Source organism: Zonotrichia leucophrys, chromosome 7 (genome assembly GCF_028769735.1).
Source record: "Zonotrichia leucophrys gambelii isolate GWCS_2022_RI chromosome 7, RI_Zleu_2.0, whole genome shotgun sequence".
Taxonomy (NCBI): Eukaryota; Metazoa; Chordata; class Aves; order Passeriformes; family Passerellidae; genus Zonotrichia; species Zonotrichia leucophrys.
In genome coordinates this window covers 26,322,529-26,343,104 of record NC_088177.1, presented here as the reverse complement: position 1 = coordinate 26,343,104, position 20,576 = coordinate 26,322,529, and the positions used below count along the sequence as shown (strand labels likewise).

The following is a 20,576-nucleotide window of genomic DNA, read 5'->3' as shown; positions in this document are numbered from 1 at the left end:
TTGTCCATCCATTACCACCCCAACCTCTTCCCCCACCTCCTGCCCTGGGCTGGTCCTAAGTGGAGTTTCCAGTTATGTCTGTTTCCCAAAGGCACACTACATTTGAACAGCTGGAATCGCAGCTGAGATTTTAGAAGTCACTCAGGATGTGTGAAGCCTTTCCTTAAGACTAACAGTGAACAGACACGTCTGTTACACACTGTTGGGGAGGTATTAGACAAAAGCATTCCTGAAAAACATGGCCTCTATTCTGCGGCCAGCTTTCCTTTCCAGCAATATTCAACCTAGGCCAGAATTTAGGGAGACTGTCACTCAACTCTAGGGAAGTTAGAGTGAAAAAAACTACTTGTCCATCTGTATTTTGGTGATGGATAATATAAACAACTCGTCTGAGTACAATATGACTAAATCATCTCCACAAGAAGCTGCAGTCTAGAATAAAATGCTTTTGAAGAGATCAAATCTCCTCAAATAAGTCATTTGGAGTCAAATTTTGCTTTTCTGTACAGGCTATAACTACTACTGATTTTAAAAGTATGCAAAAATAACTTGGAAAACTTCAGCAAAGTTAGCTCCGAGTGTCTCAAAGCCATAAGACCACTAAACATGGTTGCCTTTTTACAGTGCAATATTAATTATCTTTCAGACAATGAGAAACAATATGACCTGATCCTGTGCTGACAGCTTGCACTTGAGTTCTGTGGTAACAGATCTGTATCAGAACATCAGCTCTAATTCACAGAAGAATCTGAAATGAAACTCTTGTAACAAAAAGCATATTGTGGTCATCCTGTCTATCAACAAGCCCTTTAATCTTACAAATGTATTAAAAAGCCCCAGAGAGATGAGATGAAAGCAGATCTCGTGCTAGGGGTGAGCACTCACGGCAGCCTCTCTCATCCGTCCCGTCGGAGCAGTCCTGCACGCGGTCGCACCGGTACGCGCCCGGCACGCACTGGCCATCGGAGCACGTGAACTGCTGACTCGAGCACGTCCTCCCCGCTGCAACAAACAGGCACATGTCAGTCCTTCCTGGCAAACAGGGCTTCTTATCAGGAAAAATATTCTCCTTCCTCTTTACCTACTTCATCTTTCTCATAAATATCGGTATAGCACTTTCTCCTCCTGTATCTTGGTTTACTCAAGAGGATTAAAGAACACTTGACAAGCACACACCACAGCATAGCTCTGGAGGGCTCCTGCAGTCTGCAAGGTCACTGCTTTTCTCCACTGAAGAATTGACCTAGGTTAAAAGTACCTCCCTATAATTATTTTGCCTAAAACATTAAATTATCAATTCTCACTGATTTAAAGTTTTCTATAATTGTATTTACTGGGTCAAAATCTGTCAGTAGGTCCAAGCTATCAGTCAACTGGAATGTCACAATGTAAACACAGCAGTGTTGGAGGTAAGGCACTGCCTTCTAGTACAGCCAGGGCCTCAGCAGTCAGGAATAGTTTGCATATGTAACTAATGGAGGATTGAGAATGATTATGTCTCTTCTCTTGACAGCTGTCAGGAAAAAGCAATCACATAAAACTGTTCACTTCTACTTTGATTCCAGTACAGCTGAATTACACTTCCAGTTCTTAGGCAAACTAACACGAATCTGTGAAGATACAGCTGAAGGACAGGCTTACTACTGACTTTCTCTTCCCTCTGCCCCTGCACATTTGTTTCTTTCAAACTCATGTTGTTTCTCAACATCATTCCAGTCTATACATTGGCATCTTGTTATCTGCTGCTCTGCAGGGGTTTTCTCTGCTGCCTTCTGTCAGCAGAGTTCCTAAAATAAGATCAGCTACTGGGATACTATTGTCATGAGGAAAAACAAGAGAATGACAGTGAAGTAAAACAAATTTCTGCATTTATGACTTCCTGAGCTGTCACACAGTTTTCCCAAGAAAAAGTTTTAATATTTCAAGGAGAAAAATCTCCTCTAGCTTTCCCAAACACTGAGATAAAAAGTTCCTTTAGAACAACAAGGACAAATCCCAGGAGATGACTCAAAAATGGCAGCAGCACAGTGCCACTGTGTAGATACTGACACTCATGATTAACCAGTACATGGTGAACAATGTTACAGTGACCCAGTTCCAAGGTCAAACTCAGAGCTTTTGCTCATTTTGCATTTTCTATCTACAGATTCTTTAGTTAAAACATAACCAGCAGTTGTGCTGACTCCTTCTCAGAGGAAGAGGGAAGCAAAAGGGAGTTATCTATCATTCAAAAATTTCCATCCTCAGTGGATTAAGATGGAATCAAGATACAAAAGCAAAAAGCAAGTCTGTGAGCAAAATCCTTCCAAAATAAACATCTTAACCTCCCCAGGGGTTGGTGAGTAGGTCCAGAGCTGTTCAGTTCAAAGAAGTTATCAAAAAATTATACACACAATCAAAATGAAAATAAATTAATCTTATCTTCATCACTTAAGAGTAAGTTCTAATACTAGAAATGGCAGAAAAACCATCCTTCAGAACACTACATTTGTTCTCTTGTCTTATGCAATAATGCAGAGAATGTAATTTGGTGCAGTAATCAGCTCAATTCACTGTTCACCACTTTGGCATGTACTTATAGCCCTTCAAATGCTTAGTCATGAAATTCTAAGCCATAGTAACATATTTTATTTGTCTATCAATACTAAGAAAAGAGCAAAGCCTATGGCTGTGGCAGTTAGGCTGTTAAACTATTTTCTTGATCTAAACTGTACAGAGAACACTAAACACTTAACTTGAAAACAGCAATTCAGACATGAATAATACACTGTTTAGCACACTTCAAGTGAAATACTAATCAGAATTATGTTCTAAGTTTAAGCTGTCCAAATGATAATGAAAGACTAGACTCTCATCAGACACCAAGACCATAGATATTTCTCCTCTCTGAGTGTGAGAAAGAATGGCTCTGTTAATTCTAAATAATAATGTTACTAATAGCATTGCTAAAACTAATGCAGTACTGGCCAATGTTTGCTGATTATTGATAATTCATCCTGTTTTATATACAAATATATTTCAAAGTCATCTAAAAACAATTAAATTTTGTTATAGATAGTTCTGAGATGCCACTGTGAATTTTGCTAGCCAATGGATAGAGCACATAAAGAAATATTTGTATTTCACCAATTTTTTAATGGTGAAAATTACTAAACTTTTTATTAAGTATAAAACTAGTATACACTTTATATTTTTTCTCTTTTTAACTAAAAGAAGCATGAGTAATTTTCAGATTTCAAGACCTGGAGATATCTTTTTAGACATATTTTCTGTATTTGATCTACTTCAGATTACTTTATTTCTAGAAATAGCTCAGAGAGGCTCCTGTACTTACAGAGGGCTTGTTTCTCTATATTGTCAATATACTGCCAGTAAATTACATTATTTCACAAAGCTGGTATAACACTGGAAGTTAAAATACTCACGACATTGTTGGTGTTCATCTGAGCCATCTTCACAATCCTCCTCATCATCACAAACCCATGACTGTGGAATACATTCCCCATCAGTGTGACACTGAAATTGATTTCCTTCGCAGGTAGGTTGTGCTAGCGTAAGCAATGAAAAAAATTGTCATTTCACAGACATCTGTGAAAGCACTTTCAAAGATAATAATGTAAGGGAAAAGAAGGTCTAAGATTCAAGTGTCAATGAATTGTAACTTCCATGAAACACTTGACACATTTAACAGATCAAAGAAAATGGACGGACCAGAGAGGTGAAAGTGGACCAGCAAAAGGATGCTCAAAGGCAAAATTCAGCTCAGTAAACTCCTGTATAGACTCTTCAGCCTTATATCCTCTCCTGGAGACACAAGCTCCTCTAGAAGGAGACCCCAAAAAGGCAGAGCCCTTTTTTTCACTGTTGTATAGTTCACAGTAGCTTCCCCAATCTCACAGGAGGTCGGTTCAAGTGCTCTCACCCCACCTCTGTTGCTTTATCCCTGTAAGAACATGATCTCCCAAAACAAGCTCACAATTCTTCCCTGTGAATTCATGAGGGAAAAGTGAGGGTCAGATCAGAACAAGCTGAATCCTGTTGTTCCAGCTCCATTCTGTACTCTTCAAATAGACAAACAACAGGGAACCATCAAAGAGAAAGATCAAAATAAGTGTTTGAAACTATGTCACAGCTCACTCCATCCCTAGTTAATACTCCAGGAAGAATCTCTAGTACAACACAGTCCAGTAAACAGGACTCTGGTCTTGATCATCTCTGTTCTCAGGATTATGTTTTTGCAGAAATATAAGGTCAACTTTGTGCTCATGGGATGATATGCAAGCACAACTATCAATTTAACCAAAGCATGAGGGAGAAAATTAAAGCAATTTGTTGATTTAGAGTTGAAAAGTACAAAATAACATCAGTAGTAAACTAATTAGAGGGATAAAATTGATTACATACTACAGACATGTACTTCGTGCATACTTTTTCCTGCTTCAAGAATCAAAGAATAATATTTTAGTATGATTTGAACATCAGACCAGTTTTAAACAATCTTGCTAGCCACTCATGTGCCCCACTACCTATGGCACATTAACATATTGTTTTTAAAGGACAACTAACTCAAAAAAATGAAGTTTAATTTTAATTACTGCTGTGGGACAACACCATTTTGTTTTGTCAGTTTAGAGGCATCTTCACCCAGGACTACACAAGCTTTTTTGGACCTAAAGCAACAAATCAGACTGCCTAGCCATGTCAATGGCCTCCAATTATTACATGGGTCAAGCAGCAAAAAAATAACAGGGTAAAAAGAATAGATATGAATTAGACTCACTTCCTACCAGCTGAAGGGCAAAAATTGGCCTAATCTGTAAGTGGACTGATAATTGCACCAACCCACAAGACTCAAAGAACTAGAAAAGGTAAAATACCAGCAAATGCCCAAAAACAGACTGTGGAGGGCAATTCTTAATTTTCACAACTTTTCCATTCAGAGAATCCATTTTCTCTATTTGAGAGAATCTTTGTGCATGGACATTACAGTCCATATGAATAAAATTGTAGTCTGTGAGCTGCTGACACAGCACAATCAACTGTAGACAATTAAGCATGGCTCTATTTTGGGCACAGTAGGTACAGTTAGTTGCCCAGAGTCTGAAAAATCCAGATTTTGAGCACAAGTGATGCTGGTGGTAGCTGTATATACATCCAATATTCAGGATTACTACAGTAACAAAATACAATTCATTTCTACATCTACTTAGAACATTAGTCATAATATGAAACTGCATTATTGGGCAGTCAGATTTTTAAGAAAAGGTTAAAGTCATATTAGAAGCTGAGCACCACTTGATTTTTTGTGTACCAAAGCCAAACGAGCTCATGGAATATGACTCAAATAGATTCTGGAGTATCTCATGACAACTCCCAATTCAATATTCACTCTTGTGCCATAGGTACAGTTGAGCCCACTGCAATCTCCCAGTTTCTGGGATTCCAAAGGAGCTGCTCTGCATGGTGTCACTTACGGCAGCCAGCTTCATCTGTGTCATCCGAGCAGTCTCTGGCCCCATCACACCTCCAGTCCGCGGGGATGCAGCGACCGTCGCCGCAGCGGAACTGCCCCCGCTCACATCCTGCGCCAAAACAGCGAACACACAGCTCAGCACGACAGCCACATAAACACACCGCGACACTCATCAAGAACTCTGCTTTATCCACTGCCTTGCAGCATGGAGACTGAATGATGATATGAAAAATAACAGAAAACATACTACAAAAATATGTAAATATATATATGAGTTCTACATACCCAGTCACACAAACAAACAAAAAAAAGCAAAGAATCATCTTCAACTATTACAGAAATCTCAAATTAAACTGCTAGAAAATTCCAACAATTTTAGTGTTTGTATATTATACAAACAAAACAAAAATAGTTATAAAAAAGGAAAAAATAACCCAAACAAGTCTCAGAGTACATACACTACAGAAACCTATTTAGCAGGAATGTATCAATTTTAAATTCCCAAGCAGTATAGACTTTAAATAAAGGTGGGGCATCATTTTCCACATTATATCTAAGGGCTAAACATGCTAAACACTAGTGCTCTCCCAAGTGTATGAGGATTTAAAAACATACAATAATAATTCCCTTAGCTGATGTGGAAATCTTGTTTCAGTGGTAATTGCTTGAAAGTATAGAAAAATCTCAGTTTTGTTTTGCTTTTTAATAATGCCCTCATACTTAAAATATTTCCTCTGAAGTACAGGAAAGCAAGTCTTGAGTCAAGATTTGAATAGAAAATAATGTTTTAAAAAATTAAGCTTTCAGACATTTATGGCTGATCAAAAGCTATCCTGCTGTCATTCTCTCCTGCTTGATCTACTAAGGATTAAGAGCTGATAAAGAAGCATTCATTCCCAGGTGTAAATGCAGCTGGATCAGTCCTTTATTAGAGTCAACTAATGAAATCTCCAGTCTATAGGAAAGAGAAAAGGCACTGTTTAGGGCCTTTCCTTGTGATTACAGTCTCATAAAAAGGGAGTGAACAGTTTTATAGATCCTCAAAACAATAAGCTACAACATAATTAGGTTCAAGAGAGCTCTGTTTCATGTTAATCTGTTGTCAGCACCTCAGAGAGGGGAACACTGAAAAAACCTGAAGTAGTAGCAAAATCCAAATCTGTAAAAAAAAATCCCATTTCCTGATTAAATTAATAACCACATAATAAAATCACATCTTTCAATTCTTTTGAGTGATCTGTCCAGAGGAGATAACCTCAGTATACATAAAGCACAACCACCTATTTTCTGAATTCATGATGACATAAATAACACGCTACCTAACTTTCATGTAAAACCAGGCATATCAACACTGTCACATAAACACAGTTAAGTGATGTATTCCTCAGGGATATAGGCAAGCTCCTTTATGCAAGGAATGTTCAAATCTGATTGTCTGTTAGTGACACCCTGATTTATAATGTATCCTGCAAATGGTCAAAAATTTCACTTGGATAAATGGTGGTACGGAGTGGTACAGGAGTATGTTCACCCAAATACCTTCTATAGACTAATGCATGATGGTGGTTGGTGGTGCAGGTCTGGGGTTGGTGGTGCAGGTCTCTTATCAACTACCTTTAAAACACAACAACCTCCCTTGCAAAAATGCCCTGAAGGAATGTACAAGTTCACTCTGGAATCCCAGGCCCTCTCCCTGAATTTTGCCCTACAAAGCAACATTTTCATATGAGATTAGCAGTTAAAGCTCTAAAAACACAACATATAACCCACCATTTATCAATTGCAATTGCTATGCAAAAAAATTACCAAATCTTCTTGTATATTTAGTATATTATGGCTATTTAAAGTCACTTACTTAAAAAATAAGTTACAATACAGAATCAAATCTGCATCCCCATTAGGATTTTTAATGAAACATTCTTATAAACAAGCAATATGAGCTACTTGCATATTATTTCTAAATAATAACTGGCTAAAAAAAATTAAGCACTATGTACAACAATCATTTATTCTGCCTATCTTGTATTAAGTTCTTATAGTGATTAAAATGAGGTGATAACACTGATAATTCTTTTTAAAAGCAGTATAAACACAGCAGTCTTTGTACAGTACCAGAAATGGTAACCGAATAATAACTGACAACTTGCAAGTCATACAGTTGTGTTACTCTCTATAATACTTCTCAGAATTACAATTTAAGATGCTCACACCTCTACACAGTAAGCACCATATCCATGTTTATTTATACAATTCTTCAGCAGATCTGTTACAATTCAGTTAATTATGGCATTAAGCTTTACAATATTATCTGCTGTGCTTACTTATAACTGAAGGCAAAGAGCTCTGAAACACCTACAAATGTTATGAAAGACTAATACTTCAGTTATTACTGTTTTATATTATCTTTAGAACAAAGAAAATTACCTAGCAGATAATTATGTAAATTCATTTTAAGAACCAGTCTTTGAAAATCAGTAATATGAAAGAAGTAAAAGTGATCTGCAGTATTGAGGGCACTTCTCACAGAGGTTCTAAAAAGCTTGTGTTTCATCTGTGAGCAAAAACAATTCTAACTTTGATAAAGGAGAAAATAATCAGGGGAAAAATACATGATTACAAAGTTACTGCTACAAATACCCAGGAGAAAGAACCAGAATGAAAGAAAAATAACCATGTCAGTAATAACCAGATTTGGTATATTCTATGCAACATGAACCTGCAGCACCTGGGTTTCAGCAAGAGTAGGGACTGTAAGAAAAAAAGGGGTATTCACTTGTTTATTGATATTATTTGAAGCTTCAAGTCACTGAAGAATTAGCAATCAGTAGTTTTATGGAAGGTTTTCCTTTCAATAAATTTTTTGTGGTTTTTTAAAATGGTAAGGCAGCTCATTAATCAGTCAGATATTATAAAAAAATTATGCTAATGAACTAATTTCCATAGAAATTCAGATTTACTCTGACAAATGCTGATAGGAAGGAAATAACCACTGAGTTTAAAAATGAGCAATAAAGTAATCAGTCTTTGTTTTCATGTTTAGAATTTGCTAATAGAACAGAATTTGGGTGACTTTTGAAAGTTCAAGTTCCAGAAATTACTGAATTTTAGGTGTTGCTCTACTACTACTATAATTCAGTTTCAGTCTTCTGACTATAATTAAAGTCACAATTTATAAACTACTAAAATATGGGCTAAAAATGCATGGCAGATCTTAGGAATCACATCAGAACATATATACATAAAAAAGAATCTCTTGGCATTAACAAAAATAATTTTGAAAGGAAAAATTGGTTTCAAATGCTCAACATTAAGGAAAACACCAAAGAAATAACAAATATATGATATTGGCTTTAATATAAACCAGTCTGATACTAAAATTGCAAAGCAAAGATCAGAAGCATTACTGGAAAAATGTAGATCAAAGCACTGTTTCTAAACTTCTTGTTATACTTACTATCTCGGTTCTTCATGCTAAATTGGTCACTGGAATTTATACTGTTCTCTGTGTCTGGGATTCTCTTGCAAGAGACTCAGTGGATGTTTCAGATTCAGAATTTGCCCAGATAAAACAAGAAGGCTTATGTTACTAGCTCTGGGAAAGCTGCTGGCAGAAAGGTTTTGTCAGGTAGTCATTTTCCACTGGAATAGACCAACATACTAGTGACTTTATCAGAAAAAAGATTGAGCTAATTACTAACTAAACACTTTTAATTTATTAAAAATAAGTGCATCTTCTACCACTATTCACCTTATTTTTCTGCACCAATTGTTGCCTGCATATGAATGAAGTACCCTATGGTAAACCACTGCCAAAGACAAACCCCACTGCCATCGGGGATGGTACTCAACATTGACACCGCTAATGAATGTTGCTCGATGTCACATGAAGTCACAGGGAATTCCAGCAGAAGAGAGAGAAGTTAATAGCGTCACACATTTCTCAGTGCAATGCTTCAACCCATAGGGCCACAGTCTCCAACAGGAAGGCAGTCTCCTACACACTCTCAACATCCACTGGGCTTCATTTCATGTAGAAATATTTTGTTACAGAATTAAAGCTACAATTCAATCCTTTTGTATTTTTTTGCCCCAACATTAAAACCAGAATGCTATATTTGGCTTATAACAGAACCAAAACAGCCTTACTCTTCACCCCTCTGTGTTACTTTTGACTCCTTGCAGTACCTCCCTGAACAGTCCAAGTCTTGTGTATTATTTTCATAGATTTTCTACCTGCCTATTTAACCTTGAAGTCCCTCACACTTTTAACTAGAACTACACATCTTCTGAATTACATTTGTCATCCACATATTAAGGGCCATGACTGCTCATTCTGACTACATAGAATAGGCCAAAACCCCTCATTTGCTCTTCCTTCCTTGTGCTCACAATGCCTTTGAGAACTGCTAACGCTTCTTTAGCAGTTAAGTGTGAATGAAGAATTTAAAGTAATGAGGAATGTATTAAGCCCAGGGTAGATTGTACCACTCTCAAACTGTCCACTCAGAAATCAAACTTACACTGCTGCAATTACTTTACACTTCAGGAATCAACACTCTCAACAGATTTTTGCATCTAAAAGAGTAATGTTCTTCCAGGCAATATTTTTTCAGCTGAGCAGTTAACACTTGTAATACATCTTCAGATTTTCAACAAGTAAATGCAAACAGACTGTGCATTACAAACCTCTTACACACAAAATTTACAAATAGAAAAATAAGTGACAAGCTCTATTTTCCTCCCTTTCTGGCTTCCAAGAAAGGGTGTTCTCTTTTCCATTTGGCCCCCAAACAGAGCAGCCCACTCTAGGGGCCTTGCAGGTGAAAGAATCCTGAATAATCATCTTCCATAGACTTTGATGTTAGATTTTTACCTAGCTTAATTACATGTCAAACAGCCTAAGGTTTTGGAATGCTCAAGGAGGGAAGGCTGAAATTGTGGAAATTCTGCTCCTCCCCACTAATGTACAAAGAAGCAAAATTCAAATTTTAGCTTATTTTCAAATAACACCCTATGGTACTGTAAAACAGTATTCTGCTAGCAATTATAATCAGAGAATGAGCAAATATTATTTGATAAGAAAAATAGAGTCTGATGAAATTATGCTGACTTTCATATATCTCAGCATGACATTTAACCTTCAGTCTTTCTACACTCTTTAAACTTCACTACATTTAATACAAACTATTCAGATTTAAAAAAAAAAACAACACAGACCACACAAACACTTCTAGGTATTACACAAGGTAGTAAAAGGTTTATCTGCAGTTTTCAAGCCCTTGCAACACAAAATGTATTTTGTACCTACATATCTCTAAAGCAGATTGAAGAAGTAATTTTTACTGGCAATATCAACGAAAAGACAGTACAAATGTGCATCTGCACCCACTTCACATGACTGCAAGTTCTTTATAGACAGACTGATAGGCAGACAGAGGACTAGTCAAGGGACAATCTGAGGCAGAAAAGCTGAAGTGCCAGATATAGAGCAATGCATTGTTAAAAGGGAAGTGCAGGATTTCTTTTACTGAATTATCATCCAATTACATATAACAAGATTATTATTAGTAAAATAGCATCTACAGACACAGCAGCTGATCAAGAACTCCTTGTGCCTTGCACTGTACAATCAAGGGCCATGCCCTGGATAGTTTGCACAGAAAGACAGGAGGCTCTTGAGCTCCCAGGGTGCGCCAATGGCAAGAGGCCAAATGGGCCTGTTCTTCCTTCACCAACACAGATTCATATTTTATTTTTAACCTGTCAACACTCAAAAAAAGTCACAATATAATATGTGAGAGGCACACTCTGTTTTGCTGGTATGTTTATTAGACAGTACAAGAAACAAGGCACTTGTCAGATTGTTTGGGGGTGGGAGGCAAGGGGCAGTGGTGGAAATGAAAAAAGACTGAACTTGAAGCAGAAGATCTGGTTCTTCACGACTACCAGCTGGACTTATTTTTGACTAAACCACATTTTGTGTTCAGCACAATGACAGGTATCAGAAACTATAATAAACAAGTTCTACTCTGACAGGTAAGATCCAGTACCTACATTTGAAATTTTTACTTACTGATTTATTTTTTTCAAAAAGCACGACTAAAAGTGAAAATATTGTCTTTCATCATGGACTTAGCAATACCATGTCTGCTGCAGCATTAGCATATTTTTATGGTTTGCCTTTACTTGCCAAGCAGGAATAAAACCCAGCAAAATCTACATTTAATTTTGTGCCTTGTGTCTGCATGTTCTTGCACATACAGATATTTGTCAGCTAAAGCAATTGTTACAACTAAAGCATCAAATATCATTTTAATAATGCTCACATGCAAAATCTTTGATAAAAATACTTAAAATCACTGTACTCAATGTTAAACTATTTGTTTTCAGTTAATACAGTTATAAAAGGGCTATAGATTAATTTCTGCTAATGCCCCAACATAAATCCAAGAATTAAAGAAATTCAGGATTTTAATCTACTGAAACTAAGCAGGAAAGCTTTCCTGCAAAGAAAAAAGGGTTTAGGTCTCCTGCAGACAACAAGTTCAAACGAATGACACTGTAAATGCTTCCTAGCAACATTAAAGATATTCATAATCCTCATCTCCTCTACCTTTCAGTTTTATTAATTGAAAAAGCAGCAAAAAGACTGATAAAAATGGAAATTGTTTATTAATTTGTTCTTAACAAATCCATTCAATTTATTTTTTTCAATTTTAAGCCTGAACCAATAAAGAGAACAAGTTCTCTTTTTTTTTTTTTTAAATACACCATATATGGACCTCCTAGGGAAAAAAATAATCAGTTCTAATTTTTTTTCTTAAGGCTCTGTTATTCAGAACAAAACAATGGTTTCTACACTACCACTTTCAAACCAATTGTTCTGGGAAAAGTTAAAAACTATTAAGATATTCAGTCTTTCCAAATTATTCACATTGATCCTAAATGTAAAAAACCCAACCTTATAAATTTTAAACCATGACAGTTTATTTATCATACATGCTGACAAAAAGTACATATCCATACTATGTATATTTTCTATCACACAGTACTACAAACAAAATAATAAAAATTAGGTTACTTTATAATCTTGTTTCAACTCACTTTTTTAAGCAACAAATAAACTTTTACTATCTTTTTAGTCCTATAAAAAGGCAGGAATAAGAAATAATCCTTTTAAGCAAGGACTAATTCTCATAGACAGGAGGTGATACTCCTTGAACAGACCAGGTTCCTTCTTTCGTTTAAGTCATTGACAAATTTCTTGTACTTCAGTGATAACTGAGGGTAAGCCCTTAATTTTTTCTTGGACACCTTCTTTAATCTAAACTGCATATAAAGTACTTTACAAGAGGACGCTAACAAAAACTATTTGTACTCCTTAGATATTTTAGTAAAATTATTATCTCTATGGCCAAATTCAAGAGAACCAGTACTTGCAGTGCTGCTGACAGATTAGCCTTCTCAATATAAAAATGTTTTAGACGTTACATGTTAAGAACATGTTCTGCCTTCAACTGGAAAACCCCACCCAGTTGTCTTTACATGAGGCGTCTTAATCCACATAAACCAGTTGGAACTGTGTTAGTTGGGAAGGGAAGCAAGACTGTGGATCTCTAGGGAAGCATACACATCCCAGCTCTCCTAAACCTTAGTAGCTTCTTTTTCATGAATGGCACGTTAAGTAGGCAAAAATCTGTTCTAATTGACCATATGACATAAAGAGGAAGAAGAACATGCAAACACGTAGAAATAAAGACAGCCTCAGTTACTCACAGAAGGAAGCATCCCAAGCATTTTCATAAGAATGAACCTTGCTAATGGCCCCAAGGCTGCTGCAGAATAACAATTGGGTAACAGAAGGTGGGGGGAAATATGACCAAAAGAGGAAAATCCTCAAGACTAGGAAGTATTTACAACTACACAGTGTGTGGAAAGTGAGGGGGAAAAAAAGTGCTTCAACAACTTAGAGAGAACATGTACAGTATATATCAGTGAGAAAGTCAGATGCAGTAGCAGATGATAAAACAACCCTCTCAGGAAGCTTTTATCGTTTTGAAATCCCGTATAATTAAAAAAAAAATTTACCAACCCGTGTGCTGTTTTTTCACAAAATTAGACCCCATGCTGAGATGATGACCTGCATTCAATTCTGTCATGCTCTCCTGAAAGCTGATGAGTCATTGTAGCACTAGGAACTGGCCTCAGTAAGAGCCTTCCTGCACAGCTCATGACAGTGAAATTCTTTCATTTTTGTATTTCGTTTCTGCATCACTGCCAGAATGAAAATGGCTATGCAACATATAACATTTTGCCAAATTATAAACCTTACTGTAATTTTATTTTACCAGTTATTAAATGAAAAATGAAACCTGCCATGCAAAAAATAAACCACTTTCCTTTACAGATAATAAACACAGTAAGCACAAAAAATTAAAGTTATTTCTCTCTTCCCACCACAGAACACATATCCACAACAAAATTCTTTAGCATCATACCAGTATGACTCTAGATAAAAAAAAAAAAAAAGACAATTTAAACTGTGTCCCAAAGCTTCACAGGACACTAGTCATTTTGCACAAATTTCAAGAATTGGAACAGTTACTCATTGCAAATGAAACGTGTGGGATCATTGGCAGAAAACAGAACTGACGTGTCAGTACAGAATAGACAGACCACATGCTACAAGCATCCAGTGTGCCTAGACAGACATTCTATTGCTGCTTACTGCTGCCCATGACATTGGGAAGCACATCTATTCCTTTGGATGCACTGACACATCACATTTCTCCCTTATTCAGTAGTGACTCTGTTTCAGTCAGCAGCTAATGGCTGGGCACTCCTTATCAAGGTTCCCAAAAAGGAAATTCCATCTGGCAAAGCAGGCCCGAGTAAATGATGGGTCACAGAATCATAGAGGGGATTGGGCTCAAAGGGACCTTAAAGATCATCTAATTCCACACCTGCTGGCAGGATCACCTGAACTGAAACAACAATGTTGACTGATGTGCTCACACAAAAGGCAGTTTTATCTTAAAGAACCTGAAAAAGAACAATAAGAATTAAATAATCCTTTGGCTGTTTTGTTTTTAAGTAAAGCATATTTTTTTCTAGTTTTCGGTTTAAAAAATAATTTAAGAAATCATTTTACACAAATAGTAATATTAATGAGTGTGTCATATTAAAAAGATAGTCCTTGAATTCATCAGAATAAGATAAATACAAGAAATATCATCTTCTCCTGAAACATTACTTTTCCTGTCAATCCCAATGGAAGTATTTTACCAATAATTTCCATAAGCATCCAAAATCTATAACTCTCAGATTTACTCACCCATTTTGACTTTTTAAGGATGCTTGATTCTGCTATGACTTCCCTTCATTAGTGGCTGCTGGGACACTATATTAAATAATTCTTATTTTAAATAATTTATAAATTATTATTAAGACATAATAATTAATAAATTAATATTTTAAATCATTATTTAAATTACATCAGCTAAATACTCTAAGCAGCATTCCAGACACAGAGGTTAATAGTAGGGAAGAACTTCTCTAGCTGGTATAGCTGAATAAGCCCTACACCTGCAACATGCCTGGAAACACAAAAGCATACACGTTTTGCACCCTATGTCCTTACATCCAGAAGCAAGCACAAAAAACTACAGCAAAGGCATACACTGTCTCCCAGGTATCTCAGTGGGAACACACAACATACAAATCTCATTGCTCAGAGGACTGCAGGCACTGGCCTACAGGTCTGCAAACTTTAACTTGGAATCCCCTCCTCACAGCGATCTCTCCATCAGTCTTTCACAATGTCTGCTAGAAGAAGATTCCAACCATGCCTGTTATATTGCTGTCCAGAGAGTCAGTATCTCCACACAGCCTGTTTAAAGACAAGAATTTTCTTTTAACAGAAGATAAAAACCATTACCTAGATTTTAAAAACATCAGTGAATGTATCAGTTCCTGGGATATCTTGTGGACTATGCCTTTTTTTTTTTTTTTTAAGAGATGCCACAGAACACAGCTAAAGCCCCAGCCTTCTTGGTCCAAAAAGCATGACCCAGCAATCCCCATTAAAGGGAGTCCCAATTCCCCATTCTCTGACTTGACTCAGCAGGATGTAGTACCATGACCTGGCTGTGCAGGAAAATAATTGGGCAGACGCTGCTGCTGTAAACTGTGCCCTTTTGCTGAAGATCTGGCTTCTTGATTGTAAAACAAAGGCAACTTATTAATGTTAAAACTATAAAATAGAACAGGTCATGGAAACAGAACCATTTCAGTCAACTTTTATATGTTGTTTAATTAATCCAAAACAAAACTTCTAACAGCGCTCCTTTGATCTCTAATCCACTTTCAGCATTGCAAAACAAAGAAAACATTAAAACCCCTGAAACCAACAGTCAAAGCTTAAGGAATACACTAAAGGCTATCCATTTGATTTAACAGTTCTATGCTTACTCATTAAACTTATTTTTTTTCAACTGTCCTGTAAGTGTACTGAATCAAGGGAGAAAAAAATTTTTAACAAGAATTAACACTATCATAATGGACTTCAAAATGTACCTCAAACAATGAAGAGCTATTTAAAGAGATGTTTACTCTTCACTGAATCATATTTTCTGTCTTAGATCAGTACAACTCAGCAATTTCTTTGAAATTAAAGGAATTGCACTGCATTGACTCAGAAGAAACCTTGTTATTTTTTCATCTAGAAACAGCTCAAGGTATTTTTGAGAACATTATTATTATCAAATTATATAAATAAGAACTTTAGTAATTTTAAAAACAGCTCTTATCTGCCACATTCAGTGTAAGCTATTAAAAAGAAACTGACAAATTATTATTATCATCACTAACTAGTCAAAGTGGAATAAAAACATCCACTTCTCTTTAAATAGAAGTCAACCTGTAGATTCTTAATTAGAAGGGACCTTTAATGTTTTTCAACAATGACAACTTCTAGAAAGTATAAGTTCCTTTGAAACATCCAAAGTACTATATGGTTCCAGTGTCTTTTAAGTAGAGTTCCAAAAGAGAAGATACAATTCCTGCTTTAAAAAGTGATAGAACAGTGACTCAAGTTACATATTTGTCTATCTGAAAAGTTATTGCAACCACTCAGATCTAAAAATAACTATTGTAGAAGACTGAATCGATTCAATAACATAGATAAAATAAACTACATCTGCAATGTGTCTTCCTACTGCTCAACTAGAAAGAAGAGTATTCATATTTAGAAGGTTCAGTGTTAAAGTATGAGAAGTTAAAAGTGCAAGAAGTGCATGGAGGAGAAAGGCTCCAAACAGTACAAGTGATTTCATGTCAACCCAGGAAGCCCAAAAGGAAAAGAATTAAAAGGCTGTAATGAAATTGCAGTCTACCTTTACCCCAAATGAATCTTTGCTATTTCCTGCAAAACACATGGCAAGTAAATCTGGATTAAAGTCGGATTTCATTGCTCAAATTTCCAATCAGCTCAATTTATGAAAGAAGGTTTTGGTTTGTCTTACAGGGAAATAGAAGCATCGCACACATCACACATTTATCTTACTTGAAATCTCCTTGGATTCTCTGTCTCTGTTTGTCTTCACTCCTGTAGCTTAATTATTTACTGTAATTCTAGCATTTGGCATAGAACCTAAATCTAACCAGGTGTCATCCAATTACTGCTTTCAATATTTAACTAAAATTCTGGGATTTGACCCATTCTTTGCTTCAGCTGATTACTTTGCAAATACCTGATATGCTTTACTGAACAGAATACAGAAAAAGAGTGAATTATTAAGAAAATTCAAGAGATGTACTAGAAGTGGGCTATTCATTAAAAAGAACAAAGAAAAAAACCCCAAAACCCCTGTTAGTGCACAGAAAAGGTCATTAAAATGTGAGAAGACAATAATGTGTTTCACTGACAGATACTTGCAAATTGTCAGGCCTCACGAACTAAACCAGTTTAGAAGCCAGGTGCATGGACATGCACTGCAATTTGTGCTCTTCATTTTGTGTCAGTACATCTCCCAGAGAAACCAATACAATTGTCCTAGTGCAGCATTATGAATTGCACAAAACCCAGTAAATTGTATGTCAGGATCGCATCAGTACATTCCTATTTCTTGGCATCCCTTTTTCCCTTCTCATTACTTCCAAATCCTCAGTCCCCAGTCACTCAAGTCTCTAAACTCTAGGTCTTGGCAGGGGTGGGATCTTCCAGACAGGCTTCTCTCATTTAAAAGTGTGCAGTGCTGTACAAGGAGGTATGAACAGTGACTGACCTGTCGCCTGTAGCAATGTCACTGTACATCATCCTACAGACAAATGAAATAGTTTTGAGTGAAGACAATGTCTAAAAACCATTGAATTATTAATTTGGAGATTGAGCTATTACAATGCCTTATGGAAAATATGTTTCTCCATGACTTCTAGAAAGAACTGCTGTACCTCTTCTCTACTTGGTCTTACCATACCTATTTCTTAATGGCCTGCCACACTTCATGCAAATGTTCGTTGTGATTTCTGATGTACCTTATCATACCATATGAATTCATTCTCAGAATAGCCTTCATCCTCAGCCTAATAGAGACCTCATAATGATATCAAATTTTAGTCATATTTGCCGGGGATGTATCAAGCTGATCATTTATCACTGCAGAGGTGCAGGATACAAACCAAATTTGGTGCACTAACATCCATCCATTGTCTCTAGTTTATGGCTGAGTATAAAGCACTTTCTCAAAACAAACACGAGCAATAGTCCTGTGATGCTCCTGCTTGACACTACCTTCACTTAACTACTTTTTAGATTCCAGTTACACTTTTCTGGCAACAATTACCCCACAGACAACAAGACCTATAAAGGTTGGAGAAACAAGCCCTGTACTGCTGGCAATTACAAAACACAGCATTTTTATTCTGTTTATGAGCACTATGGTTACTCTCAGTAAAACCAGAATTAGGTAAATTGAGGAAGAATATCATTTGAGCAAGTCCTTAGGTGAAAGGAATGTTCTAGAAACATCCATCCTATATTGAGAACACTCAGATATTGCCAACAAAAATCTCAAAAAACATCAGTGAAGTGCGTTTGGAAATATTGAGGATTAGGCAAGATAACAGATTTTCACCATATTCCTTCAAAGGCTTGGGATTGCTTTCATGGTTCTCCAAATTTGCTATTGGAAATAAGAGTCTGACATAATCTCAACATTCAAGGAACTGTAACTTGAGGTTACCAAATATTTCATTATCATAATCACAGTGCAGACAGAATTGCTATCCAGGTATTTTGCTACTATCAGTCAGTCATTACTAAAATTATACTGTTTGTTTTCCACAGTTATTCTACTGTGGAGGCGGGGGGAGGGGAGAATGGGAGAAAGAACACCATAAAAGTAAAAAAAAAAATTACTTCTACTACTTAGGGATACTAGTTCAAAGCCTCTCTCTGCTTGTTCTGTCATGTCTTTTAACAGGTACGTTCTGGACAATCAAGCAGCTGTAGAACAAAAAAAAACAAAATTTGATCTGTACTGCAGGTTCCATTCTATCCAATGTAAAATAATAATGCATAGGATTAATTCTGCCCAGTGTGACCTCCTTGGCTGGAGTTTTTGCAGGTCTCCAGCACATTAGCTATCTCTTATTTCCCTGTTCATAAGTGGGAGCTGCTAGCAGCAGTTGCTGTATAATTACTTAGTTGATTCTGTCTAAGGAGCTTAAACTAAGAGTTGAGCAAAGAAAGCAGATTAACAATTTGAACACACACGTAATACACAGACACCCACAGAAGCAGCAGGGCTGCAGGTCACTACGCGGGGTGGAGGAAATGCACTTCAGCCACTCTTGCTCCTACAAGACAGGCTTGATTTTCAATGCAAGGCAATTAAAGAGCGCGAAGAAGGGGAAGGCAGGAAGATGGGCTGCAGTCACAGCCGGAGGGAGCGCTTGGGCACACGGCTACTCCATCCCTAGCAGCCAGATTAGCACCGGAGGAGCGGCACTCAGCCTGCTCTGCCAGTCACATGCTCCTCCATGTCGCCTAGCAACAGTAAAGCCCAGAGAAAAAGTTCTCCCTCTCTCAACTTCAAATCTGCGTCTGAGACCGACTGAGGGGAGCTTATTGTGCTCCAGACTAAGCATCTGTTTCTTTCTTATAGCCTTCTGTAAATGACCACATACACCACACGTACGCAAGCAGGTCCATGCAGAAAACCCCCTTCCCCTCGGCCCAACCTGTCTACGTGCAAGTGCTGCAGCCCGTGCACTCCTCACCAAAAACAACTCTAGGTACAATTTTAGTGGTCACCGAACCAGCCCTTGGAATGCAGGTGAACTTTGCTCTGCAAAACCACCCGTATTTCAGTAGCAAAGAAAGCACAAAGATCACAAGGAAAAAATGCAAAAAGTCTGGGGTGATTTTTTCTTTTTCTTTTTTGGCCTTATTCACAGCCAGTAATCAGCACTCACAGAACAACCTGCCTGCTTGCATTTCCACAAAACCATGAGTTTAGACCGTGGAGTTGCAAAGTCTGACATGTCCCTCAAAATTTAGCCACATTTGTGCGCTGCTGTCTCACACAACTAGGAAAAAAAAAGTTTGTACAAACCAGAAAAACAATCAAAAGAAGCATCCTAGGATAACTTAAAAACAAGATGAAGTGAAGCTAAAGAATCGGTGGTGTTTGCAGTGCTTTTAAGGCGCTACTTACTTTTCCACAACAGAAACCGACTCCATCAAATGACTCCTGGAAGGAGCCAGCTGTCTCCCCTAGCTATTAGAAAGAACTCCTTGAATCAGCGCCCGTTAACCCTCTACTTTCAGACACTTTGGTCTTTTTCTAATAAAAGTCCCCGGAGTAGGGATATGCTCCTTGCGGTGCAATTCCCACTCCACAGAGGCTGGAGCACAGCGCTTACCTTGGCAACAGCCCTGCATCATGCATGCAGTGAATAATATGAGCAGTTTGCAAGCAGTTGCTGCTCTTCCATCCATCCGATGGTGAGGTCCCATCTGGGCTGGGATGCTCCAGCTTCCTCAGAAGCTGGCTCCTGGACTCCGGGGTGCTGATCTGCACAGCAGCAGCACAAGGAGCCT

The 20,576-nt window shown here is 37.2% G+C and overlaps 1 protein-coding gene across 1 annotated transcript in view; it reads right to left on the bottom strand.

Moving 5' to 3' along the window:
- Positions 1-20,478, bottom strand: part of LRP2 (LDL receptor related protein 2) — a 108,769-nt gene extending 88,291 nt beyond the window's left edge. The window contains exons 1-4 of the mRNA XM_064718583.1: positions 20,399-20,478; positions 5,475-5,582; positions 3,426-3,548; positions 886-1,002 (exon numbers count right to left, since the gene is read on the bottom strand). Of these exons, the coding sequence (XP_064574653.1) occupies positions 886-1,002; positions 3,426-3,548; positions 5,475-5,582; positions 20,399-20,474 (424 nt within the window). The 5' untranslated portion in view covers positions 20,475-20,478. The remainder of the gene's footprint in view (positions 1-885; positions 1,003-3,425; positions 3,549-5,474; positions 5,583-20,398) is intronic.
- Between the last annotated feature and the right edge of the window lie 98 nt (positions 20,479-20,576).